Genomic DNA, 26,307 nt, shown 5'->3' with positions numbered 1-26,307 from the left:
AAATGAATTTTACGTGTATCTGCTCTCGAACGCCAGCATGGACGTGCACCCGTCCAACACGTTGAATGACTTCACGATCGCGTTAGATAAGCCACTACACCTGCCCAAGCAGCACAGTGTACTGAAAGTCAAGTGCAATAGGGGTGGCCGGTATGTGTCTTATTAATGTTCTTTACTTTCAGAATTCTGCTCAAGGCCGTCCACCTACCCGTCCACCCCTATTGCACTCGACTTTCAGTACATTGTGCTGCTTGGGTGGATGATTCGTACGTCGTCGGTCTAGAGGAATTTTCCATTCACAACAGCTTCCTGAACGTGAACCAACCGCCTGATAACCTGATAACGCTATCAACGGAGAAGTGGCAAACAAAACAGCTCACGTTCGAAGACACGGACACGCTATTGAATAAAATATTCCTTGAATATGGGATAGAGTGGACTTACGAGGAAGATCACTACGTGTTTAAGCTACCGTCGCGCGTGCGCTCGGTGAAGCTAATCGACAGACCGCTGCATCTCACCTTTGGAATCGTTGACATCGACGGAGATCACCTGGAGGGAGGTAGAGTACACGCTGTCTCAAACATGTTACCGCTCGCGGAGGAAAGAGCCGTTGTGATGCGAGTTCGCCGGGTGATAGTGATCAATAACGATCTAATTTTAGAACCCCGGTCGCTAATTACCGACACATTCAACGAATTCTTCAGAGGGCCGAACGATACAGAATCAAGGGTGGAATTCAAAGACAACAGTTACTCGCTTTCTCTCCTGGCGAATTTCAACTTGTCGACCGCGTTCCACTTCCACCAAATTACTACGAAGCACCCAAAGCTCTCGTGTGCGCCATCCATGAGCGTCTGCAGCCAGAGGCTTCCCTCACGTACGATGCATGGGCGAGGAAGTGTTCGTTGAGCTTGCGGGAAAACGTGTCGCTTACATTATCCGATTACTTTGCGTACCTACTGGGTTTCGGCGCGAAAACCGTATTTACCGAAAACGATACGGGCGTCGACGAAGTGACCATAGATCTTCCCATTAAGTGTATTATGATATACACGGATCTCGTCACGCCCTCCGTAGTGGGAAACGGGCGGCCTCCGATACTGAAATTAATTCCATTCGTATACGATAGAAGGAAAGAACAACTCAGTTTCAGCTTTCTCCCGTTGAGTATTTTAAGTTAGTGCAGCGCGAAATTTCCTCAATCACCGTCTCTATACGCGACGACACGGGTCGCAAGCTACCGCTACAAAATCGCGGTAGATCGACGCTGACGCTGCACTTTAAGCATCTACACTAAAGCGGTAACAACCTACGGATTTGGCGTTCCGACGGTATACAGGTCGCACCTGTACCAGAGGGGAGGCAATTTCTTTTCTCAGCTTGGGCGTTTCGCTATTCCACTCTTTAAACACGTATCGCCCTACTTAAAAAGGACGGCTGTTGCGGCCGCTAACCGCGTGGTGAAAACTCTGTCGGAGGGAGACTCTTTCTGAAGTGCGCTTAAAAGATCGGCGAGAGATTAGGGGAGGTGAAATTCTCCGAGACCTCGGAGGGACCGGCGGGCGAAGAAAGAGGAGAAAACCGGACGTCTTCGACAGCATAAATCACGCTGGTTGTGCGGCCACAATTTAGTTGCGAGATGTCGTCGTACATCCCGACACTCCTCTGTCGGATGAGTCGGAAACACAGTTATTTTCCGTGCCGGGAACGCAGTGGCATATACTGAAGGGCGAATATGAGGTATTCTACTCGGTCGCTGACATATCCTCCGTCATAGAGTTCCAGGTTTCGAATTTGGGGCATGACTATCTCGATTTGAACTCCGCGTACATAGTGACGAAAGTCCGCATCGTACATGAGGATGGTTCGCTACCGGAAACACACGCTGGCGATCGGACGACCTACGACGAGGTCTACCCCGTCAACGCGTTCGCCAGCTCGATTTTCAAGAACGTAGCCGTCTTCTTGAATCAGACCATGATTACGAATAATGATTTGTATTGCGCCAATCGGAAAACAACATTCGCGCTCGTGGACCAACCGAACGATACAACCTCACACGGGGTGGCAAGACCATCGACCTGGTTTCCAAGATCAACTCGGACATTTTCCTGCAGCCTAAGCTACTCATATCAGGAGTGGAAATTAGGCTTGTTTTTTATCAAGGCTCCGACAAATTCCGCATTATGAAGACCGATCAGGAGCAGCACATGCATAAAGTGGAAATCATGAGTGCCACCTTGTACATAAAGAAAATCACCGTGTCTTCCAGCCTATTCCTCGGGCACGAAACAAAATTGCACAACGCAAGGCTCTCTACACACTGGCCGGAAGTGAATCGCGTATTCGTTCGCTACCAGTTGGCAACCTGCATGCATGCCTGGAAGATGTATTTCCAGAGCAGATACCGTCTAAGGTGGTGGTCGCATTCGTGCCCACCCTAGCCTACCAGGGAGCATTCAATCGGGACCCGTACCGATTTGTGAACTGCGACATTGAGTCGGCGACGCTCACCGTGAACGGGACGCAGCGAATAGACACGTTCGACTTCAACAATAACCTGCACCACCGAAGCTACTTCAACCTCTTGGAGCAGCTGTGTGAGAAGCACGTCTCCTACGAATACGACCACTACGTTGGAAACAAGTTCCTACTGTACTACGACCTGGATCCCGATCAATCCTCCGTCCACCTGATGTATACGCCCCAGACGACCGTCTACCAGCGCTGGATAGACCGGGTATAATCGTGGTGAACACCGATCGGCGACAGCAAGCTGGGGAGCACTGGATTCTGTATGCGAAAATGAAGGATGACCTCATCTATTTTGATTCCTTCGCATCGCCACCCATCCAACCCGAGTTGAAATGCGTCGACGAATATAATGATGTCTCTATTCAAAGCCTGTATTCTCCAATGTGTGGTGTGTACTGTTGTATCGTGTTGGCGAAAGGGAAATCACTGAAGAGCATTGTATCCCTGTTTTCCTTTGTTTTCCATTGTATCCCTGTTTTCCGATAATCTCGCCGCTAATGACCTAAAATCAATAAAGCTGCAAGAAAAGTTGTTTGTCGCTTAAAAAAGTGTGGTGTCCTTTAGTCTCCCCCCATCACAAACTATCACGAACGCATAGAACACTGTTTTTTTTATCGCTGTGGTTTATTCACTTTCGGTTACAGCGCGCGTCGTTGTCCTCGACCGGCGATCGCGAAAGGTTGCTGGTCGCTCGCATGAAGCATCAACCCGCGCCCGCGACCCCTGCTGAGTGGTTGTTGTTGTTGTTGCTGCTGCGGCTGCTCTAAATAACTCAGTGGGGGCGCTTCACTATAGGGAGGCGGTGGAGCCTCCGAGCCTCCCACCACTAGCACTCGAATATGTGAACCCTCAGGTAATGGGTGGCCGCAGGTGGGGCATTGCATCTGAAATATGCGCGCAGATCTATAGGTAATGGAGTGAAAATAAGTTGGTACTCACTGTTGCTCTTTCGATGGCGAGACCGAGGCGAGTAACGCTCTAGGGGTACCACCCACGAAAATAAAGATTTACAACTTCGCGAGAGGAACTTTTTTTTTTCTCAGATAAAGCGCGTCGCTTCACTTAATGCGAACCCCTCCTCAACAGACAACTACGATTTATAGGCAATGGCTGGAAACGTTTATTTGCTAAGCAGCGGTTGATAGCATGAAAAAAAAAACATACATGGCTTAGAAGCGACGCTCCTCATATGTGGCGCGAGCTCAGCTGTTGGCGATGACAGCACTCAGTTCCGGCGACAGTAGAACAAAGAGGAAGGCATAGAAGCGATGTTACGACCGGTCTATAGTCCAGCGATAGTTGAGGACAGAAGAAGGTAGTGTGTGCACCTGATCGCTCAGCTGTTGGGTGGTGTTTGCGCTAGCAGTGGCGAGAGCGCATTCAGATCGATGCATATGTGTTCCAGCTCTGGCGAGGATTGCAGTGGTGGTGGTGGTGTTGCATCCCGTGCCTTAGGTCCCACGACCAAAACTCGGAAGTGTGATCCTTCAGGTAACGGCTGAGAGCAGGTTGGACAGTTCATCTGAAACACGTGAAAAAAGAAAAAAACTTTACCTACTGGATAACGTGTAATCTATTCGGTACTTACGATTTCAGTCTAGAAGTGACGATGGTTGAACAGTGAATGAGTGAATCGGGTGAGCAGTGGATGAGGTCCGGGCTCACGAGATCGTTTTTGCAGGCAACCCTTCCTTTCCACGCTTGCGCAATCTTTTTTCGTCTGAATGCACCAACTTGGTTTAAGCGCACAGAACGCACAAAGTTCGCGATGGTCGTCTATATGGTGCCGTGATATAAAAACGCGGATCCTCTGCCGGTCTCCTAGCTGTTGAAACCCAAATCTGTTTACACCATCTTGACAACATTTTCTTCGACTGAGCTCACCACAGAGTTCTCATTTTGGCCCTGACGCGGTGTAAGTGCGTTTTGATATTAGACAGGTGGCCCCAACGTGGCCTCATCCTCAAGGCGACCCAATTTCTCAGCAAAAGCCTATTTACATCACCTTGAAACATATGCAACATTTTCTTCGACAGTGATAAAACAAAGCTCACCATGGAGTTCTCATTTTGGTCATGACGAGGTGGAAGTGCGTTCTGATATTAAACAGATGGCACCATCGTGTTGGGGCTTGTCTCAAGGTGACCCAATTTCTAAGAGAAGGCCTATTTCCATCACCTTGAAACATACGCAACATTTTCTTCGACGGTGATAAAACAAAGCTCACCGTAGAGTTTGATATTATAAACTTATTTTGGCGACGACGGGTGGAAGTGCGTTCTGATATTAAACAGGTGGCACCATCGTGTTGGGGCTTGTCTCAAGGTGACCCAGTTTCTCGGAGAAGACCTATTTACATTACCTTGAAACATACGCAACATTTTCTTCCCCGAGAATAAAACAAAGCTCACCGTTCTATAACATAAACTCATTTTGACCCTGAAGTGCATTTTGATATAAAACAGGTGGCCCGAACGTGTTGGAACATGCAGCCGACTCATCCTCAAGGTGACCCAATTTCTCAGGGAAGACCTATTTACATTACCTTGAAACATACGCAACATTTTCTTCGACGGTGATAAAACACAGCTCACCGTAGAGTTCTCATTGTGGCTGCACGCGTTCTGATATTAAACAGATGGCCCCAACGTGGCCTCATCCTCGAGGTGACACATGATTTACGACCGTGTGGAAACAAGCGAGCCCCGACGTGTTCGTGCATGCAGCGTGGATGCTGGTTTATAAGCCACGCGATCGCCTCCCCGGGGGAACAGTCTGCTTTCACTCGCTTCACAAGTAAGTTATTCCCTTTACTTGTTGCACGTTTCTTACAGATCCGTTTATTTTCAGTGCCTCGGTGTGTATTCTGCTTTTTTGATCCTCACGATATCGAGGATGAATCGGACGAAGATTCTCGGGACGGCGCACCTCCTACACTGTCTGCTCACGTGATGCGATCGCACCCCAACGTGGATACATCCTTCCTGCCCTTCTTCCAGACTGACACTGCATGTAGAGGTATCGTCAAAAGATACGTGCTATTGGCATCTGTTCACGATCAGGGAATATAGGATTTGCGACAATATTTAATGAGTCACTTTCACGATGTGGTCGCTATATTGAGAGCGCAAAGAATACCCTTTAGGTTTTGCATTTGTGCCGATGTTTTAATGGTAAAGGAAACTCGGGGGAGATAACCGCGCACATAGCCCACTTTATGGCGTTTGCTCGCGAAGTCCACAGCGACGGAGCCATCGCGAATACCCTAATGGACGTGATTCAAGAGTCCACGGGGCGCGTCGAACATTATCAGCGGGAAGGGAGTGGGTTCGTGTCCACCGACGTCCAAAACGTTCAAATATGTATTTCCGCTGTGAAAACTAAAACATTCGGATGCAATGGCGCACTTCCCGATCATTTGGCTAAACGCAGGAACGTGCTGACGAATATTCATTTACCGGCACGTAAGGAGTGTGAGTGTTTTAAATCCAATGCGCTCGCTCTCCTGCACCCGCAGGAAAGAGGAAAGGAATTCGTGAAAAAAATGTGAAAACTACGCAGCGGAGTACTGGTGGCCTAGTCGCTTCCCCGTTTCCTACTCTGATCTGGACGAATTCGAAGACAAAAACAAGATATCCGTTTATGTATACGAGCACGTCGATCAGAAAGTGCACGTGTCGCGACCCCCAAAACTCGAGTATGAAAAGAAAATTCACTTATTGGCTATAGACGAGCATTTGTTTTTGAATGAAGTCCCTCGAGCGGTTACTGATTCGGAAAGACAAGCGTTTCCTATGCGAGCGTTGCACGCGCTCTTTCCTGAAGAAAGAGAGCATCGTGAAACGTCGTCGCCTGTGCGCCGACGTAAACGAAATCATATTGGAATTTTGCGAACCAGGCAAAAACTTTGTAGAATTTGCTAAAATACAGTACAAGAAGCAGTACAACTACGTCGTCGCGTTGGCCACGGAGAGCGTTCTCGCGCCCAGTGGTGTTGGCATGCAGCGTCACGTCACCTCGAGCTTCTGTGCCGTGCTCGTGCGCACCCACGACTCGAAGGTGATGCGCATCAGGACGCACCAAGATTCCGCGAGGCAGTGCGTCAGAGCTTTGATGGAAATGCGGGACGAGATGATCGCCCTGAACGCCTGCCCCGCCGATATGGTGCTGAATGATGAGCAACGAGCACGGCACAGAGCCGCCACCCACTGTGCGTACTGTAGGCGGGAGTTCGCGCAAGATCTACCCCGTGTCCAGCACCACGACCATTCCAAGCGTTGTACTGCCGGCGAGACAAATTACATTGCGACGCTGTGCAACCCCTGTAACGTGGCGTGCACGACGAGGGAGAAACTGCCCATGGTTCACATACTGGCCTACGATCTGGCCGGGCTGCTGCGGGAATTGCACCTTCTCGGGTGGAAGCGAGCTCCCTTCATCGTGGCCAGTTCCATGGAAAAAATCCGATCGTTCGAAATTGGCACCTTCCTATTCAGAGATACGATGCAGTACCTAAATTCGTCGCTGGGAGAGCTCGTGGAAACCGTCAAATCCATGGGGGGCGCAGAGGCGTTCTAATGCCTGAAGCAGGTATTTGGAGACGACTACGAAATTTTGCTTCGTAAAGGTGTATTCCCGTACAGCCACGTTAGCTCGTTCGCGGTCTACGACAAATTGGCTCTGCCGGCAAAAATCCGCCTTCCGAAACGATCTGACGCGGGAGGATATAAGCGACGAAGACTATCAGTACGCGCAGCACGTATTTGAACGTTTTGGATGCTCGAATCTGAGGGATTATAATACATTGTACCTGAAAACGGATGCCCTGTTACATGCTGACATAATGCAGCACTTCCGACGCCTGTGCTACGACGCGCGCGGTTTGGAATTGCTTCATTGCGTTTCTCTGGCATCCTATTCGTGGCAATGCGCTCTAAATTACACGCAGGCAAAATTGGAACTGATCATTGACGAGGACATGTACCGGACCATCGAATCGGGTGTTAGAGGCGGGCTCTGTCAGGCGAGCAGACGTCATTTACGGGCTAACAACCCACTGTGCAGTGGCTACGATCCCGATAAAGAGCAGGTGTACATATCGTACATAGACTGTAACAATCTTTACGGATTCAGTATGATAAAGCACCTCCTGTCGGCAATTTCGAATGGGTCGAGGATTTTAGCTCCGTGGATTTTATGCATCACCCCACGGATTCGGACGTGGGATGCGTGTACGTGTGCGACTTGGAGTATCCAAAATCTATCCACGTGCAGATGCGGTACTTCCCCCTGGCTCCCGAGAAGGCGGTCGTCCCGAAGGAATGGCTCTCACCATTTGAGCGGGGGCTCCTCGACAGGTTAATGTATCAGCCGGCGAACAGCAAAAAGCTGCTACTCACGTGCAAGGACAAGGTCGAGTACGTCGTTCATTACGCGCTGCTCGCGCTCTATTGTAGACTGGACATGCGGGTGACGAAAATTCACCGAATTCTAAAATTTCGTCAGGCACCATTCCTGCATGCCTACATCAAGGACAATGTTGCCAGATGCTTCGCCTCGAGCACGACGTTCGAGAAAAATTTCCATAAAATCTCAAATAATGCGGTCTTCGGGCGTGCGCTACTAAATAAATTTAATATGCGGGATATTCGAGTAGCCTTCGATGAGGAGACGGCGAGTCGCCTCGGGAGTTGGGTGGAATGCGTACGAATGGAAATTTTCTCCCCCGATTGCGTCATGTACGAAATGCGCAAAAGAAAAGTGTGATGCGATTTCTCCCTGCAGATTGACTTCATGATTTTAGAACTGAGTTAGTTAACCATGTACGCGTTCTACTATGAAACCCTGCTGAGCAAGCTCACATTGTCGGTGATTACCTGCTACTTTGACACGGATTCTCTGATCCTCGGCCTATTCTGCAAGGACTACGAAGATCAGTTACGTGCGATCACCGACGACCATTGAGACTTGTCTTCCTTCGATCGTGATCATCAGCTGTACAGCGAGAAGAATCGCGGTAGACTTGGCGCGTTCAAAAGTGAAACGGGTAGCATACCCATTGAGGAATTAATGTGCTTGAAAGCCAAAATGTATTCCATAAAATTAGCCGGGGGAAAACAGATAGCAAGAGCTAAAGGGGCCAAAAAGAACATTGTGCCCAAATACCTCCTCCATGGTACGTACCGCGATACCCTATTCAAGCACGCTAGCATATCGCACGAACAGGTGTCAATAGTGGGAAAGAAAGAGTGCATGTACACCATCAGAAATCTGAAAAGAAGTCTGATGGCGTACGACGACAAACGATATCTCTACAATGACGTGGACTCCTACCCGTACGGAAGCTGCGAATATGGTAAGCTCGAGTGGATGCGTAGATAGCGGGATTTCACCCGGCATTCTCTCCCCCACACAGATAATGCAGAGGATGAGTAGGAGTAGCGTCATTTGGCCTGTGTCACTGAAAGGATGTGGCACCTCGTTCTCTTCTCGCTCTTCTCGTGTGCGCTGGCGCTTGACGCCGGGAACTGTACTGCGAGCATCAAGCTGGAGAAGGATAAGCATACGTACGCGCACGAATGCCCTGGCGACATCTTGGCCATCAGGGAGTGGCACGTGGTACCTATGGGGTCCGGCATTAACCTGAACAGGAATGCCACTGAATCTCTGCGCACGTGCCTTCACTCGCTAGACGTGAGCGACAGCTACGAAGATATCCAGTGCATGTGGAAGTGCCAACTCACGGAGGACGAAATTTTTCTCAGCCGCTGTCCCGGAGACGTCTACATGATTCGTCACTTCGTCCGAACCACGCCCAGCATCAAAGGAATCAACCTCTCCAAGACCGCCATGCTTTTCCTCAAACATGTACTCAATAAACGTTGAAAGGTATTTTTGTCCCTGTCTGTTTGTTCTTGTAGATAGCTATCTGAGATAGAGATACCCAATTCGGTTAGAACCATCTGAAGCCACCACCGAGCGATCCGCGCACCATCTGGCGGGCGCTGGTGAAGGCTATGTTCAGTAGGCCAATCAGGACCTGCTAGCCATTATGGCGGGCTTAGCGCGGGCCAATCAGGTGGGGCTTAGAAGTCTGTGGAGAAGAGGAGCAATCAAGGTGAGTAGGCTTAGCGCGGACCAGTCAGCAGAGCTGGCTAATTAGCATAGAGGCTCAGCGTGCGCCAATCAGCATAAAGTGGGCGGAGCCAAAGTAATTAGCATAAAGGGGCGGCGCTATGATGAACCAATCAAGCATCAGTAGGTTTAGCCAATCAGCGTGAAGTGGGGGAGCCAAGTAATTAGCATAAAGGGGTGGAGCTACGGGAAACCAATCAACGATCAGTAGGCATAGCGTGGGCCAATCAGCGTGAAGTGGGTGGAGCTGAGCCGACTAATTAGCATAAAGGAGCAGAGCTACGGTCAACCAATCAGTGATCAGTAGGCTTAGTGTGGTGGCCAATCAACGTGAAGTGGGCGGAGCTAATGGCGACCAATCATCAATCAGATGGCTTTGGAATTGGCTTGTGTTGGATTCCAACTGGATTGGGTCGGCTTAGAACTGGATTGTGTTGGCTGAAAAGTGGATTTTCGCTTAGAATTGAATTAGAACAGGAATTCCTGGAATTGGATTAGAAAAAGGATGTCGTTGGTAGGACATATGTTCCTACTACTCCTGTATACACTAATGCACGTTTCTTGGACACTATTATTACCCGCAAGTAGTCCATACGGTCCTAGAAGTCCTGGCTGTAAAGGTGTACCGCATTGTCACCAGCCATACCTGCGCGGCGAGTACGCACATTAAGTTCTTGTCGTTCCTGATGTTCAACGGCCATATTTTGGCCCAGCTTGCGTAAAAGGATGGGTCTAAGTAGTGCGCCGTAGCCGTCTGTTGAGATGCCCAAAACTTGGAGGCTGCGTGCAGGGGATTGAATTTTAAAATAGAAGTACCGTTCTTTCGAAATATCCGCGGTATCCGTGACTGGTATCACACTTTTCAGCTTCCTTATGCGCTTATCAGCTATGCGCGTCGATGATCCATATTCCCTGCTGACAAGTTCAATTGCCTAGTTATAGTAGCCCTCATTCAAGTTTAATTCACAGATGTGATCAGCGGCATTTCCAGTTAACAGCGATGACAAGTAAACGAACTCAGTGGCGGTATGCGCGTTGTTCTGGTGCACTGCAACTTCATAACGGGTCCACAAAGGAAGCCATATGTCTCAGAGCCACCAAATTTCGGCAGCTCTAATTTTGGCAGCTTTATCCTGTTTTCCCGATTGACAGAAACAACTGGAATGGGGCTAGTGTTCGGAGCCACCGGCGTCGACGCGCTCTTCGATGCTTCTTGCGGGCCCAGTTCTTTCGAGTGAGGGTCTCCAAAATCTGATGGCGGAATCCAGTCGTGGCAGCCATCTCGCATTTGTATTCTTCGTCAGCGAATTTATCCTTGAGCTCGTTGTCAACAGGCTTTAAATCTCTGGAAATATCTTGGAACTCCTGTCTTAGTACAGCAACAAAACTGAGGAACGATATCGAAGATAAACTGGGTGCTGAGGATGATGCAACCGATCAAGATGGATCGGCTGCATCATCATCAGCACCCAGTTTACCTTCGATATCGTTCTTCAGTTTGGTTGCTTGTGAGCGTAAACATTTTCGGTGTCTCTTCAACTTGTCAATGGTCGACACAATTCGAATATTATTTATATTATAATTCGGGGTTTACGTGGCGAGAAAACTCAGATGATGAGCGACGCCACAGCGGCCGGTCTATGGATTGCTTTTTCCCACCTGGGGATTCTTTACCGTGGCATAAAAGCTCGCCACACGGCGCCCCGTATTTACCGTCCCTCGCGGAAGACGGCGTGTCTAAGCAACTTTCACACAGCCACCAAGTTGCTGGCGTCCTCGGCCGTGGTCGAACCCGCGATCTCCGGATCAGAAGGCGAACACGCTACCGACTGAGCCACCGAGGCCGCTGATTCGAATATTCGCGGGAGTAAATCAAACCGTAAAGCTCACCGTAACCAACATTGTGGGAACCAGAGCCGGAATTATTACCCTTTTCTACCATGACTTTTTCGCTCAAGACTCCAGACTCATGATTCTCACTTTTCTCTACCCGCTTCCATGAAGTCAACAGTTGCTTCGCGGCGCTAACAAGCAATCAAAGAATCTTCCATGAAGCTAGCACACGTCACTTGCATATGCGCATACCTATATAATAAGAGTCACCAAATTCCCTTATGCCCAAGTGAAAGCCGCAGTTCGCGTTGGATAGGTCCTTAAATTGCAGTAAGCGAAGCTCACGTTTGAAGTCCATACACAGCACGGGAAGACGAACTTCGCAAGAAGTTTCACAAGCTGTGAAACCGGACACGATATAAAAGATAGACGAAAAAGCAACATAGTGCTAGGTTGAGACTACTGAAGTGGAAATAGGGTAGATACCAGTACCTTTCATGAAAAGGTATTGAGCAAGGTGTCAAAACATAATATTTTGAGTTCAGCGCACAAGATTGTGCATAGGGACGGTAACAGAAACTAGAGGTACCGTAGATAGAATGGCCCAGCCACAACATACAGTATAACCATAATACATAAGCTTCCCAAAGTGTCGGGCAAGTAGTGCTTACACGCTGCATACTTTCGCATCTTTGTCTAGATTCTTCGCTGTGATCGTGCTGTCGTGTGATTTCAACATCAACATGGGGGCTCAAGCGTTGACAGTATTCATTACGAGCTACAAGAACAACCTCTACGATTTCATTGACAGAGATATGCTTGCAGTGAGTATTTTTGTTCGTTGTCGTATTCTGAACAGAGCCCGATACGCTATACAGCAGCTTTGAAGTTATAAAAATTTTCTTTACACGTCAGCACAAAGACTCATATTATCCGTATTCCCTTTATCGTTTTCCGCGGGTTCGCAATGGCTATACTTCTAACCTCTTCTCTCAAGTCTCAATTTCCCCTAATACCTGTAGTGAGCTGTCTGCAGCAGTAGCATCAGTTTTCTAGTAGTGTAAAGCTCAGAAAATGTCTAAGACAAGATCGACCAGTAGTGGCACTAATACACCAGTAAACATTGACGATATAAAGGAACTACTCAGAGCCCAATGTACTGAGATATTAGACGAGATGAAAAAAAAAAACCTCTTAACAAGATTGAGGCCTTCTCGAACGGCCTCGAAGATATAAAATCTAGCATGAACTTTGTGAACACCGTATTCGAAAAATTGACTTTCAAGTGCAACATTATACAAAAAGAGAATGCAGAACTGCACACTAAATTGAAGACTGAATACGCTGAACTATATGCCCGAGTCAATCACCTTGAGCAATACACTCGTACACATAGTGTAGAGATTCGTGGAATTCCTACAACACACGATGAAGAATGTGCACGGCTGACATGTGAGATAGGTGCAAAAATTGGTTGTGACATTCACAGTCGTGGCATGGACATTGAACACAGGATTCCCAGTGCAAACAAAAAATATCCGATTAGCACTATCCTCCACTTTGTGTGTAGGACAATGTGACACGATTTTCAAGAAAAAGCAAGAAGGGCGCGGCTAACGTTACACGACATTGAACTACATGACTGCATAAGCTTGCCCGCAGCAAGCCACCGGCAATGACCACCTCTCTCCAGAAAATCGAAAGCTGTTCTCAGAAGCAATAAAGTTGAAGAAGTGTAATAAATGGCAATTTCTCTGGACAGACCAAGGACAAATCAAATCGCACAAGAACGTTGACAGCCCGATCATAAGAATAAGAACCACAACAGAACTTGCGCTCATAAACAAATTATTTTCGTTCTGTTTTCTCTTCTGTCTCTTTTTGACTCATCAGATCCTATAGCCACAGGAACGGCCACAGTATTGCCTGAAATTTTCCAGAACTTAACCTTCAGCAAAAATTCACTATCGGTTTTTCACCTCAACGTCCGTAGCTGTAGGGCTGACTTCAATCACCTACTCGACCTAATGTCCATCATTAAACATGAATTTTCATTTATCGCTGTTTCCGAAACCTGGTTTTACGACGGTGAATCTACCAATACATACCACATCTCAAATTGTTGTACCGAGTTTCTCCACCGATATAATTATAATCAGGGAAGGGTAACGGACGTATTTTGGTTACCGTTTCCATTTTCGTTACTGCTACCGGCCTTTCAATTTCATTTCCGTTTCGTTTCCGTTACTGTTTCCGGTAATGGAACCGGATGGAACCGCGGGAGGAGATCCTCTATCAGCACCCTGCTTTGTCCAAGTGCTGCTTCGGTGTCACGCGTACACACTACACAAGTAATTTTACGTCGTCGGGATGCGCACATGTTGCAAGATAAAAATATATATGGTATATGTAGGAACATGTTTTCAGTCTTCAGTCACTCGGAGTCCATAAACTCAAGATGGGCGTAACTTTCATCCAATGTCGCATTCATAAGCGGACACTCTCAATAGTAAATAATACTGCCATGGCCACAGTGAAAAGAAAAAAGTACAAGATAAGTAACTAAAAGTCTTAGGTTGGCATCCTCATGCTATGGTGGAGTATAGTCATGCGTTGGTGTCATGGAGTTATGAGGACTGGGGCGTGGTAAGTGAGGGATGCACCCGTGGGACCCAATTTGCGCTTTCTTCCCATGCTCTCGAGTAGTATTTAGAGCATTACAGGGAATGGGGTCATTAAAATACAAAAGCAAAAAATGAAAAGTCACTCAAATGTCATCGCACAACAGGAATAGCCAGTACCCAAATTCAATACCGGATGATAAATTCGTTTCCGTTCCTGTTTCCGGTAATGGAGGACCGTGGTATGCGTTTCTGTTTCCGTTACCATTACCGTTACCCTTCCCTGATTATAATCACGCAGGAGCGGCATTGTACATCAGAGTTGACGTCCCCTACCTACTAAGACATGATCTAACTCTGCCGACTAACCTTTGCGATCATTATTTATTGAGATGTGGCGAAATCCGACATTAAAGGTACTCATGCCTTATCCCACAGCTCCGATTATCATCGGGGTTATACATCGTTCGCCATCTGGCAACACAGATAATTTCCTCCAGAATTTCGATCAGATGCTTTGTCAGCTCTAGGTGAAAAGAAAAATAACGTTATTATCATGAGAGATATCAATATCAATATTGTTAAAGGTAATATGTCGAATCATGGCATCACCTATATTGACATTGTTGCATCCCGCGGCATGTCACAATGGACAAAAACTCCCCCACGCGTATGCAGTACAACCGGTACAGTAATAGATCACATAATAACACAATTTCACGAAGACAATTTCATATCGGGAATAATATACTCAGACATGGGTGATCATTTTCCAGTGTGTACCGCAGCAGATATAGAACCAACGGCTTCTATCAGACCTAATCAGTTCATCAGGTATGACTACGACAAGTTTGCAACGGCGCTACCAACCGCTGCAGGATGTTGTTGTTGGCAGGATCTTATTGGGAAAGAATCGGTGGATGAAGAATGGGAATCTTTCGAAAAGAACAGAAGAATGTTCATACTGTAAGCACATACCGAATCGCTCCTTAAAAAAAAAAACCTTGGATAACGACAGGCTTATTGACATCGATAAAACACAAAAACAACCTATTTAAAAAAGTCTGCGCTGACAAACACATCTTAACGCTCTTTGGAAAATACAAAAAATATCGGAACACTCTCACTCACTTATTGCGGAAAGCGCAACAAGATTACTTCCACGATAATTTCTCGCAGGCCACGGGTGATAGTAAAAAATCCTGGAGGATCATCAATGAAGCAATGAATAATAAACCACGAGCAAACAAGATCCACGCCTTGAAAAGCCTACATAACACAATCACTCATAATACAAAATCAATCTCAAACATTCTCAGTGAATACTTCTATAACTTACAAGCTACAGTGAAGTATCACAGACTCCAGACGCACCTTGAGATAAAACCGATGAGCCGCAACCCTACTTCATGCTTCCTTACTCCACACGAAAATCACTAGTATCGTAAACAATCTACAAAACTCAAAATCAGCAGGCCACAATGGAATTTCTGTCCAATTGGTAAAGAAAAGTATACATACTACAGCGCCATATATCACCCACATAATAAACGGCATCTTTACTACAGGGATCTTCCCGGATGCACTAAAAATCTCAAATATAATACCCATATTTAAGAAAGGTTACAAACTATCCCAAACCAACTACAGACCAATAGCCATACTACCAGTCTTCTCAAAAATAATCGAGAAGGTAATACTTCCTCGATTAGAACACTTTTTTTCTCTAAAAGGTGTCCACTGAAGGTCCCAGAAGGGGTAGTGCCCATTTTAATGCCGACGGCGCCCAGCTTTAGGAGTTATGTTTTTCACGAAACTCATTTGAATTTTTGTTTAAATAATGAGCCCCTCGCACTCATTCACACGGTGCGCAGCCTATGGGTGGTATCGGACAGATACTTGTAAAAAACAAAGTTCTTCGGTTGGTGCACCCGTTCGCGAATTATTTAGCCCGGGATTTAACTGAGAAACCCTGTATACATTTATGTATATGTATGTTATCTGTATGTATAATGGATCCACATATATGACAATGTATACAGTATACTTCTACTATCGTATTTTAACTATTCCCATTGTATGTACTGTACATTAATATGCATTACAGTGTATATTTGTTTGCTTTTTGCATTTGACCTACCTAAGACATACATTTACCATATAAAGCTGCTAACAAAATAAATTAATAACTTGAGGTTCCAGAACTAGCATTAACTATGGGACCTCTACCTGTACAAACTGACCCAAACTTTGTACCCCTGAACAAGTAAATAAAAAAAAATAGTTACATAGAGCCGCACAGGGCTCCGTTGCCCAGTTACCTATTAGCACCCGTCACATTGGTTCAGTCACTACTATTAACATAATGTATCCATTACGATTGCTAATGACTTGTCTCGATGAGTGCCGGCTTTCGAAACTTTCGGAAGTGGTAAATATGTTTTGGTCAGGGCGAATTTTCAGCAAAAGCTTATTATTCGCGCATTATAAACACCGTCCTGATATTAATTTCGTTTAAATGACTGCCAAATTTATGTCCTTCATTTCGTTGCATCTATTGTGTTCCAATCTAGCGCAATTGCAGTCAGTCGCGGCTCTAAATGGGGGGGGGGTCAGGACGTCCTGACCCCCGCCTCAATTTCTCTACTTTCATACTGTTTAATATATCCTGGGTACTGTATGTAGCACACTGTCCAGTGCCAGACCTCGCTTTCAAAAAAAAAATCCTAGATCCGCCCCTGTTCGCAGTGCCATTTTATGAGCGCGTTTGTACGTTTTAGAAGTTGCTTGAAAAATAATGGGGACGTAAGTTGCCCCGTTCAGATGTCTGAATGCAACAATTTTTGAAGCTACAGAGCCCATGCGGTCCCAGCTGTCTTGGTCTCAATATCCGTGCTATCCAGAGATATCCGTGCTACTTGCTTCCGAGGCTACATGATTCTCTTACTAGCACGAATAATTCGGAAGCTTCATGGAAGATTTATGGATGAATTCTTAAAAACTCATATGAAAACGGAGGAGAAACGTGCCCTTGCTCAACCTTCCACAACACACTACCGCTCTTACCTTCATGATGTAATACGTTTTACGCTCTCCGGACGTCCATGCCACTAGTCTAAACATATCTCTAGACTAATTGGCTTCACTCTTTAAAGCTCGTCACTACTAAAAGTACAGTTCTGTAGTTCTGTAGTGGCGGCCTCGGTGGCTCAATCGGTAACGTGTCCGCTTCCTGATCCCAAGACCGCGGGTTCAAACCCGGCCAAGGACGGCGGACATTTCGTGGAAGAGTAGGAAGGTGCTCAGACAGGTCGTTTTCCGCGAAGGACGCTAAATGTGTGCACGGCATGTGTCGAGATTCGGCGCACATTAAAGAACCCTCAGGTGGGCAAAATTAATCCATAGACCCGACCACTGTGGCGCCGCTCATGATCAGATTATCTCGCGACGTCAAGCCGTCAGTTATTAATAAATAGTTAGTTCTGTAGTTATTCATATTCGTCGGTCTTTTACTTTAACAGCGACGCACTGGAATATTTGCATGACGCACAAGGTTTTGTGCTTAGACACTTGCTGCTAAATGATTAACAGGAATGATGAAATAGATACAAATCAAGCGAGCTGGTGGCATAGATCCATGACCAAACCCACCGAGACTAGGAAACAAAAAAGGGAGATTTGCGTGCGTGTGCGGATGTTTTTGTTCCCTTGGGGGTTTTCCTCGTGGAACTAACACCATATTGAGAACATTTGTAAAAGACAATGTGCTTATATGCAATAAACGGCTGAAAATATAACCTTGTGTATCACGCAGGAAGCAGACAAGACTTATAATGGGCTCATGGAGGAGATACAAGAACACGAAAAATTCTTCACGATGGGTATGTTTGTAGTTGGTGAAATATATTCCATGGAAAATAGGTATACTTTTGTATGTACGGTATTGAGGACGATATGCAATTCATCACAAGGGTTTACTTGTTATCCAGTTAATGTTTTTGATACTTACCTGTATCAAATAATATTTATTCTTATGATTTTCCAGTTTCTATGAGCACTTGCATGATTGCAGCCGTTGGCGATCGGCTAAAATGTATTTTCCATTACAAGTCTTCTTCACAAAATCGTAGATACAATGATAATGCATTGAATGCACTATGTTTATTATGATACAAGCTTTCATGCAGTGGACTGCATCTCATCACGTACAAAAATTATGAGGAGGTGAAATCGATACACTGTTGGACGGCGCCATATTGAAAGCGCAGCGCCATCTAACCGACGGAGTACGTTGAAAACGATTTACCGCATAAGCCAGGAGAGAACGAAAGCACAGGAGTCGTGTGCTCCCTGGTGTCGCTTTCCTCATCTCTGACTTGTGCTGGCTGCAAAAGCGCTGGGTGTGAGGCTGTCTGGAAAGCTGGGTATATGTACCACCCGTTATGGGCACGTGAGTCAGAAGAGTAGAGATGGCAAGAGTGATAGAAACGCAACACAAAAAGAGCGTAAACTCTGAAAGCCAAACGGCCATGTGGAAGCACGTAGAAAAAGAATGCCAGGCAAGGTCAAGAAAAGGAATTAATATAACAGGGCTCCAGAAATGGCATACCGTGGTGTATGTGAAAAAAAAAAGGGGGGGGGTGAGAGGAGACCACGACTTCGTCTGACGGAGGACGGATCAAGCCCGTAGACAATATGGAAAGTTATTACACGGAAAAGTGCGTATGTATGGGGAGCTTGGGTACTAAGAAAGTATATATCCATACGAAAGAATGGTTACAGTTGGCGTTAGGTTAGAATTTGATGAATGAATGTAAACTGGTGCGCTGTAAATGGTCTGGAGCTTAACCCAAAGAAAACTCAAATTATTATTTTTTCAAGGAGGCGTCAATGTAATGGTGTATCGTGTGGCTAGACAACTTTCAGATGTTCCTTGTATAGTCAAACTTCATTTTTCCCTATTCCGAAGCAAATCAGAATTCCCATCTGTTGTCTGGAATTCGGTTTCATCAACTTTATCATCGAGCGCAGAACGCGTTCAAAGAAAGTTTGTTAGATTGGTGCACGATAGATTTTACTATCGTAAGTTCTATTATATGTGTGGTATTATGTTATGCAGACTTTGCATTCAGTTCCCTGAGTGCAGGAGGATATGCCCCGACGTAATGTTCTTAAGCAGGCTTATTCACGGATAAGTGGACTCTTCCTTGCTGCTTAGTTTTGTAAATTTGCATGCTCCGCCGAGGCAAATGCGCGCACCGTTCGTCAATTTTATCCCACTGTTCTAGACAAATCCTGCCCAATATCAAGCATGGAGATGACTTTTAATGTGTAAGTAATGAGAAACAGTCACCTAGACATTTTTAATATCAATTCAGGTATCACCCTCAAGCGCATGTTGCATTTCTGTAGCGTTTAATTTCTTCGCTTACCACTAGATGGTTTGTTTGCCATTTGTATTTGTATATCTCTCTTCTTTCTTATGTATGTATCAAAGGCCTAACAACTGTTTGTGGCAGCTCAATGTGGAAATAAATAAATAAATAAAAAGAATGACGTATGAATGAAGGGAGCCCGTGCATACAGATGCAATGATTTTAACTGAAATAAAATAATTAGTATTCACTTTAATAAATAACAAATAAAATAAAATAAAATTTAATTGAAATAAAACATGGTTCTTGGTTGTTCCGTTTAATATCTCTGTTTTTACCTAATTCTAATATGAGCGCGCATGTTTCAAAATCGTTGTCTGTGCTATGGCCGCATAGGTTCAACTGAAAGGAAATAGTAGAGTGACGCTTGTGTTGAATAGTGAACTTACGTCCGTAAAACCTTCCCTTCTTGGTTGAGGAAAATATAAAGATCATGCAGCCGTAGCGTCTTTTTCGCTCCTTCTTATGTCACAGCTTTCTGAATTTTATCTTCATTTATGCATATTTTATTGTCTAGTGTCACATGTTTTTCGTGCTTTCGACGGTAGTGTACTTGTGCATATTTCGTACAAACAAGTAGCCATAGTACCCAAATAAAAATAAAATATGTAGCAAGTAAGTCACCCTTTCGCCTTTCACTACAGCGAATATTTTTACTTAAACTTAAAAGATGAAGAGATTAACGAATAAAGGATAGATTGGAACGGTGCCTATGGTTCCGTTCGGAACGCTACAACACTTAGGTCCAGTTGTTTAATTTGTCACTGTGCCCACGTCGGCGTTCGGACGAGCGCATTGTCGCTTTCATTTTACGGGATACGATATCAGACTAGTTATCTTACCTTTCACCAAATATGGCCTCCGGACGAACGACGCATTCGTACATGATCTTTGTTACATTTGCCTCCGGATATTAGCGATCGGCAATGAAAGAACACCGAGAAGACGAGGACTGCATTCTGCCACAACCGGCTTCAGCCAATCTGCTCTACACTTTCTAGTACTAGCAGCCACTCATTCTTGTTTTCTTACTATTCCTCCCTAGATAAAAAATTGTAGGAACAACAACAACTTTATTGTGAGATGATGAATGAGGAGCTTCATCGCCAGGGGCGATACGGTGCCCCTTTGCTGGTGGTGATGTGGGAATGAAATAATGAGCCCCGTCACAATAAGGATCGCAGTCTGATGGCAACTCTGCAGTGTCCACTCCGGGTGTCTTCTTTTTTGTTTTTTTCAGTAACTGTTGGTTACTATTGCGATCTCAACACACGTTTAATGGGACAGCTTAAAGCGACGTAAGCATACATAGACGTACATGTGATTATATCCAGATATATGCTATGCTATATGATGCGCATGCGATGCAATGTGGCAAAAACACTGTAGCATGTGGAAGCCACTCACTGCCACGCTCCACCAAGCACAACTGAAATTCTCGCACCTTACATGTCGGAGAGGCACAGCATAAGGGGCGGCCGAAACGCGTATTCCCAAATCCGCACCTGTACAACAGATCGGAAACCCTGAACATGGCGGCTGCTGTGCTATGTTGCTAGTTGCTATGTTTCAGTGTTTGTGGTCGGAGCGTGTGGACGACAGGACAGTTAATGAGTGAAAAGTAAATGGTATATAGATGTGTTTTGGTGTCTTTGGATGACGATAAGCAATGTACAAGTTCTTCGAACATTTATGTGCCTTGCTTTTGAGAACGTGACAACATGGATAGTCAGTGAAAGTGACGATGTGCTGCTGCTTCCCCTGGTGTGTCTCTAGTTTGCGAAGGCATGAATGCCGATTGTCGTTCAAACTATTTTGAGAAACAAAGCGCGAAGAGTGAAAAACGAAATATAGGCTAGACCCAGACAACAAAATGTCATCCCACAAACGTCCCAGGGATATTCCTCTATGGATATTCAATATCCCACCTGCATTCCAGAAATCTCCCTGGGTAGGCACATGCATGTCCTCGTGGTACCCTCTTGGACATTCCCAGGAATAGCCCAAGAATGTATCACTTGGATATTAATGACCCTTAATGCACCTACGATTATTTGATGTGTCCACTCCATCAGACGGTGCTCCAAAACTTTATATATCTAGTGTACTGTATGCAAGTTCCAGACATTTCGCACATCCGTGTGAAATTACACTGCATTTCTTCGATCCCCACGCAGACGTGCACACATGAGGACAAATATGAGTCTAATAAAGAAAGCGTCAGTCAATTCCTGAGTCAGTGTGTAATGCTCTGGCAAGCTTTATTTACTGTGGTAATCGACAAAAATTACAAACTTCCAATTACGCTCGAGTTGCATGTCATAGGTAGGACTGGATGACGCTCTCTATCTCCAAAGCGTTTACTTCTCGGGGGTCTACAAGAGAGGTATATTTGGGGATTAACTTGCTATTGTCGCCACACAGACCACACTACAACACGCGTCATGGGTGTACTGGAGATCTCTAATCCAAACAGCGCTCGCGCTCGTGTATAGTGCGTACGTTGTGCGTCTCCAATTCACATCGATCGCATTCAATCAGGGAACGCAATTATCTTCTGTGTTAGTTACCACATTATTACCCAGGCGTAAACCTCCAATGATTTTGCCTCATAAAGACCCAGTATTTCTCCGATATCATTTGTATAAGCAATCCAAGCGGGACAAGATTGTTTAAAAAGTTGCACTCTGAACAATGTGGTCACGCCATTACGTAAATAGCCTGCATTTGCTTTCTAAGGCCCCATACTAGTTCATTACGTATACGGTATCGTATAGCATGCTTACTTTTACGAAAGAAGAAATCTTGCGTCGAAGCAGTCCAGCAGCCGCGTCTACTCCCGCGGTTTCACATCACTTTCAACTAACTGAACTGCGTCTTGACTGGGCTTCCTGCTTCATCGCAAAACAGGCAACTTCGCCATTCGTCTTCTGGCTCGAAGAGTGTCATGTGACTACTGCCAGCGCGAACCACACTTGGCCTTGAACATTTCCTCCCCCAGAGGAGTGAAAGGCCCGACTGCGGTGTACTCGGTGCATTTTTTGGACATATCTTTGCGGATGCTACTCGAAATCCCTTCTTGGGCAATCTTCGAACATTCTTTTGATATATTTTTGCGGCCCTCACATGGAATGCCCGCTTCGGCACTCTCCGGATATTGTTTGGACATTTGCCGTGCTTGTCTGGGGAGCTTTATTGTGTGTCACCTTCGATGGAGTGTAGCAGTATGAAAAATAACGCTTGCCAATCCCGTCGTAACGTTCTTTACTGCGATTCTTCATAGCGACCACACTCTCTGAAGCTGTTTACGAGGAACATTGGAATTAAGTCATTAAAGATATAAACCGTCGTCGAATTATGACATGGTCATGGCACATTCCAAAAACAGCAAGACGTACTGTATCTACCGAAGTTTTTACATAGTACATGCACAAAACATAACACTTCTGTGTGTATGGACACCTGTGCACCCTAACTTTTCGGGTTCGGGAGGATGTGTGATTCGGGTTGTATTTTCCAACTTATGATTCGCTGTAAAATGGAGACCTGTTAATACCTTCACATGATGTCCTTTTCTTTCTGCTTAGACTTCTTTGCTGATACTTGTTGGCCTCTTTCATGTTGACATAAAACTGATGTACACTAGTTATAAGTGGAGACACTGCATTATCTTTACGTAACTATTAGTTTTGAAGAACTGTACGGTGTACTACAACAACGAATCTACTGAGCTTTTCTCCTGATCAGTGTTTTTATTCAATACTTCTGACTCCAAGCAGGTAATTGTGGCAACGATCAGGAGAAATAGCATGCATAATATGCACAAACATTGGTATGTTCAAATACAGCAAGTGTACCAAATAGCAACAAAATAAAACAGAATGAAAGGCTACCAGCAAAGACCAGAACCCTAGAAAGAGGTAACATTTCCTTGAGTTTGAGGAACACACAATTCGAAGAGGACAACACAAGACTGTACTATAGGTACATAGCACGATGACATTATGAAACATGCTGCGTTACTCACCTCACAGTCAGGAATGACGTTCATACTTTTTCTTGTTAGGAGAGATATGTTCAATTTTTTTATCAGTTAATTATTGTGTAGTTCTATAAGACATTACTTGATTTTCTGCCTTAGCACATGCCCCCACGGTACATTCCACAATGGATATTCAAAGATGAAGTTTAATGGCCATTTGTGATGTTAACTACAGTCTGTCAGTTAGATTTTCGCTTTGTATCTCATGTGTCTTTAATTTCGGATCTGCCTGTATATCTTCGCAGCGTCACTTCCGCTGCACATTCCACAGTCAGCCCTTTGTCACTCTCCATGTGAACCTGCATGCCCTTTTGCATGCATTTCACGTGAATTAATTCTGCTGAGCTTCCCTCTTGATTTTCCTTCTGATATACCACACTCAGTAGCAAGGAATTCATCAAACACTGAGGGGTGCTTGCGTTTAGTGCATTACGTCATGTTGTACTTTGTCTCGCTGGTTGTTTTGGTCACATTATCAGCATCACTTCTGCTGTCCGTTGTGAATCATGTAGGAAATACTATACAAGACAGGGATTCGCAGGGATTTTCTTCTTGTGGGAATGTTGTGGCTCAAAAGGAACTTGAACTTACCCCAAGTTACTTTGACAAAATAACCTAAAAAAGGAACAAGTTCTTCAAGAAGTTACCGGAACTCAAAAGCGACGAGTTAGGTTTAAAAGTATAGGGGGGACCCGCAATGTAGTCAGCTTCTTGTCAGCTCTCTGAATAAAGAAAGGTAGCTTTACAATAATGAGTTACCCTAACACTGATCCTTGTTGTTATTATTGGAGCATGACTCAATGTGCACTGAACACTGTTAAAATATGCATGCAACTATGCACTAAAAATCCTTAATATGTGCACTGTTTTGCATTGTTTGTGGTACAAAAGTAATGCACCAAACTCCTTTTTTTTCTAGGTGAGTATTTTGTTAGGGATAATACAGTAAAATAAAGCCGCATTCGTTCTGCAAAACACAGCAGAGGATACTTGCGCCAAAGATATAAATCGTGGAGCTAAGGCGTTTCTAATCGATAAACTAGCGTAAACGCGGTCTAGGTGGTCGACGAAACAAGCTTGAGCATGAGGAACACGAACATACGTATATGTTCATGTAAATCCGTGCTCAGGTTATTATTATCCAGGAGTGAAGTGATACAGTGGGCAAACAAACCTCTAGGTCCACACGTTTACTGGTCAAGGCGTAGAGGGATGGGGGTATGTTTATTAAGGAAATAGATACGAAAAGTTAGTCAGGCGAAGAGCCGGCTTGCTATGCCAAAAAAAGAAAAAGAAACGGCAAAGAAAAAGAAGGAAAAGGAAAAGGAAAACGCAAGGAAGAAAGAAGGAAAGAGACACTAGAACAACGTTACATGCAGTTCACGTGCTCTGAGACTCGGAGAAAACCGAGGAGAGCAGCAGTGACAGCCCACTGCTTGGGGCGCAAGACAAGACCAAGAAGAGCGGCCAACGAAAAGACGTTACAGCTGATCTGGAGCAGACGGCAACGAAGGGTTTTCCTAGGTGAAAGTGTTGCTGACAATGTAGTCGTAGTCAATATGTAAGTCGTAGTTTCGGCCCGGAACTGCAGAGCACATATGGCGCTCTGACAGCGAATATGTAGACTGCGTATGGATTCACTAAAAAAAATCCAATACCGGTGTTCACACACTCACTTGATCTCATCTTGATCATACTCAAACCATCATGACACTACTTGCTTACATCACATCCACGTATACATGTAAATTGAGGTTTAAGTGCCACAGGATGCTGTGTTTGTTCCAAGAGCACTGCAGCCCTGTAAAAAACAGCATACGCTACCGTGCTATGAAAAAAACAAAAAAGGCATAACTTATTCATGTCAGATGACTAATGTGTCATCTCTGTTCATTTCGCAAGTTCCCTGTCTTCGTCACTTCACATTGTTTCCGAACGTATCCCAGCTTCCACAATCTAAAATGCTGACAGACTGATATTGTAATGTTGCACAGCTGTGTCCTTTCCATGAAATCCCTGTATGTTGCAGAGTGGCTTACTTGCTTGGTCTACATGCATATCATCGTACCTGTACATTTGCTTTGGTACGGAAGCCTTTTCATTTATTGCACACACCCTCCAACCCTATTTTGCCGCTCACCCTATTGCCTCTCATCCTATTTGCCTGTCACCCCATTTTGCCATTACAGTAGGGTCATTCCAGGCGAAATGATCCAATGGGTGCGCTCGACCCCGCGCAGTTTTGGTTCAAAAAATTACCAAGCATTCCTTACGACAGGAAAGGGCACGTCTCCGAGATTTACTCTAAAATATTTGCCCGCTCAAGATTTACGCGGGGTCAAAGTTTGTAAGAATGACGTAAATCATACCGGGAAGTAAGTAGACTAGTGGGCAGAATATTGCAGCTGGACAGGTGTTTGTGGTGCAGAACGAGAGAGCAGGGTTCAAATAATGTGTCAAGGTTAAAATATTCCCGCTCGTTGCGCATTTGACGAGTCAAACGGACCCCGTTCGCCAGGCTACTTCGTCCCACTTTGGGCATCGCTAAGGGCACTTTGCAAATGAATGAGAAATCCAAGAAAAATTGAGCATGTTAACCACTTTCAATACCATAAGTTAATTTATTTTGAAGATTCAATTCGCAGTAGTGTTTGTTACATTTCATCTCAAAGTTTGAACTTTGTTCAAAGTTTGGTGATTTCGA

General features: G+C 45.2%; 1 protein-coding gene across 2 annotated transcripts in view; it reads left to right on the top strand.

Moving 5' to 3' along the window:
- Positions 1 to 26,307, top strand: part of LOC135387008 (uncharacterized) — a 304,499-nt gene that overhangs the window by 54,905 nt on the left and 223,287 nt on the right. For both annotated transcript variants that reach the window (XM_064616448.1, XM_064616447.1), the window contains exons 5-6: positions 12,206 to 12,329; positions 17,941 to 18,007. In XM_064616448.1, coding sequence (XP_064472518.1) covers positions 12,206 to 12,329; positions 17,941 to 18,007 — 191 coding nt within the window. The remainder of the gene's footprint in view (positions 1 to 12,205; positions 12,330 to 17,940; positions 18,008 to 26,307) is intronic.

This window comes from Ornithodoros turicata, chromosome 3 (assembly GCF_037126465.1).
Source record: "Ornithodoros turicata isolate Travis chromosome 3, ASM3712646v1, whole genome shotgun sequence".
In the NCBI taxonomy this organism is placed as follows: Eukaryota; Metazoa; Arthropoda; class Arachnida; order Ixodida; family Argasidae; genus Ornithodoros; species Ornithodoros turicata.
Note: the sequence above shows the minus strand (reverse complement) of the source record. Positions and strands in the feature narration are given on the sequence as shown.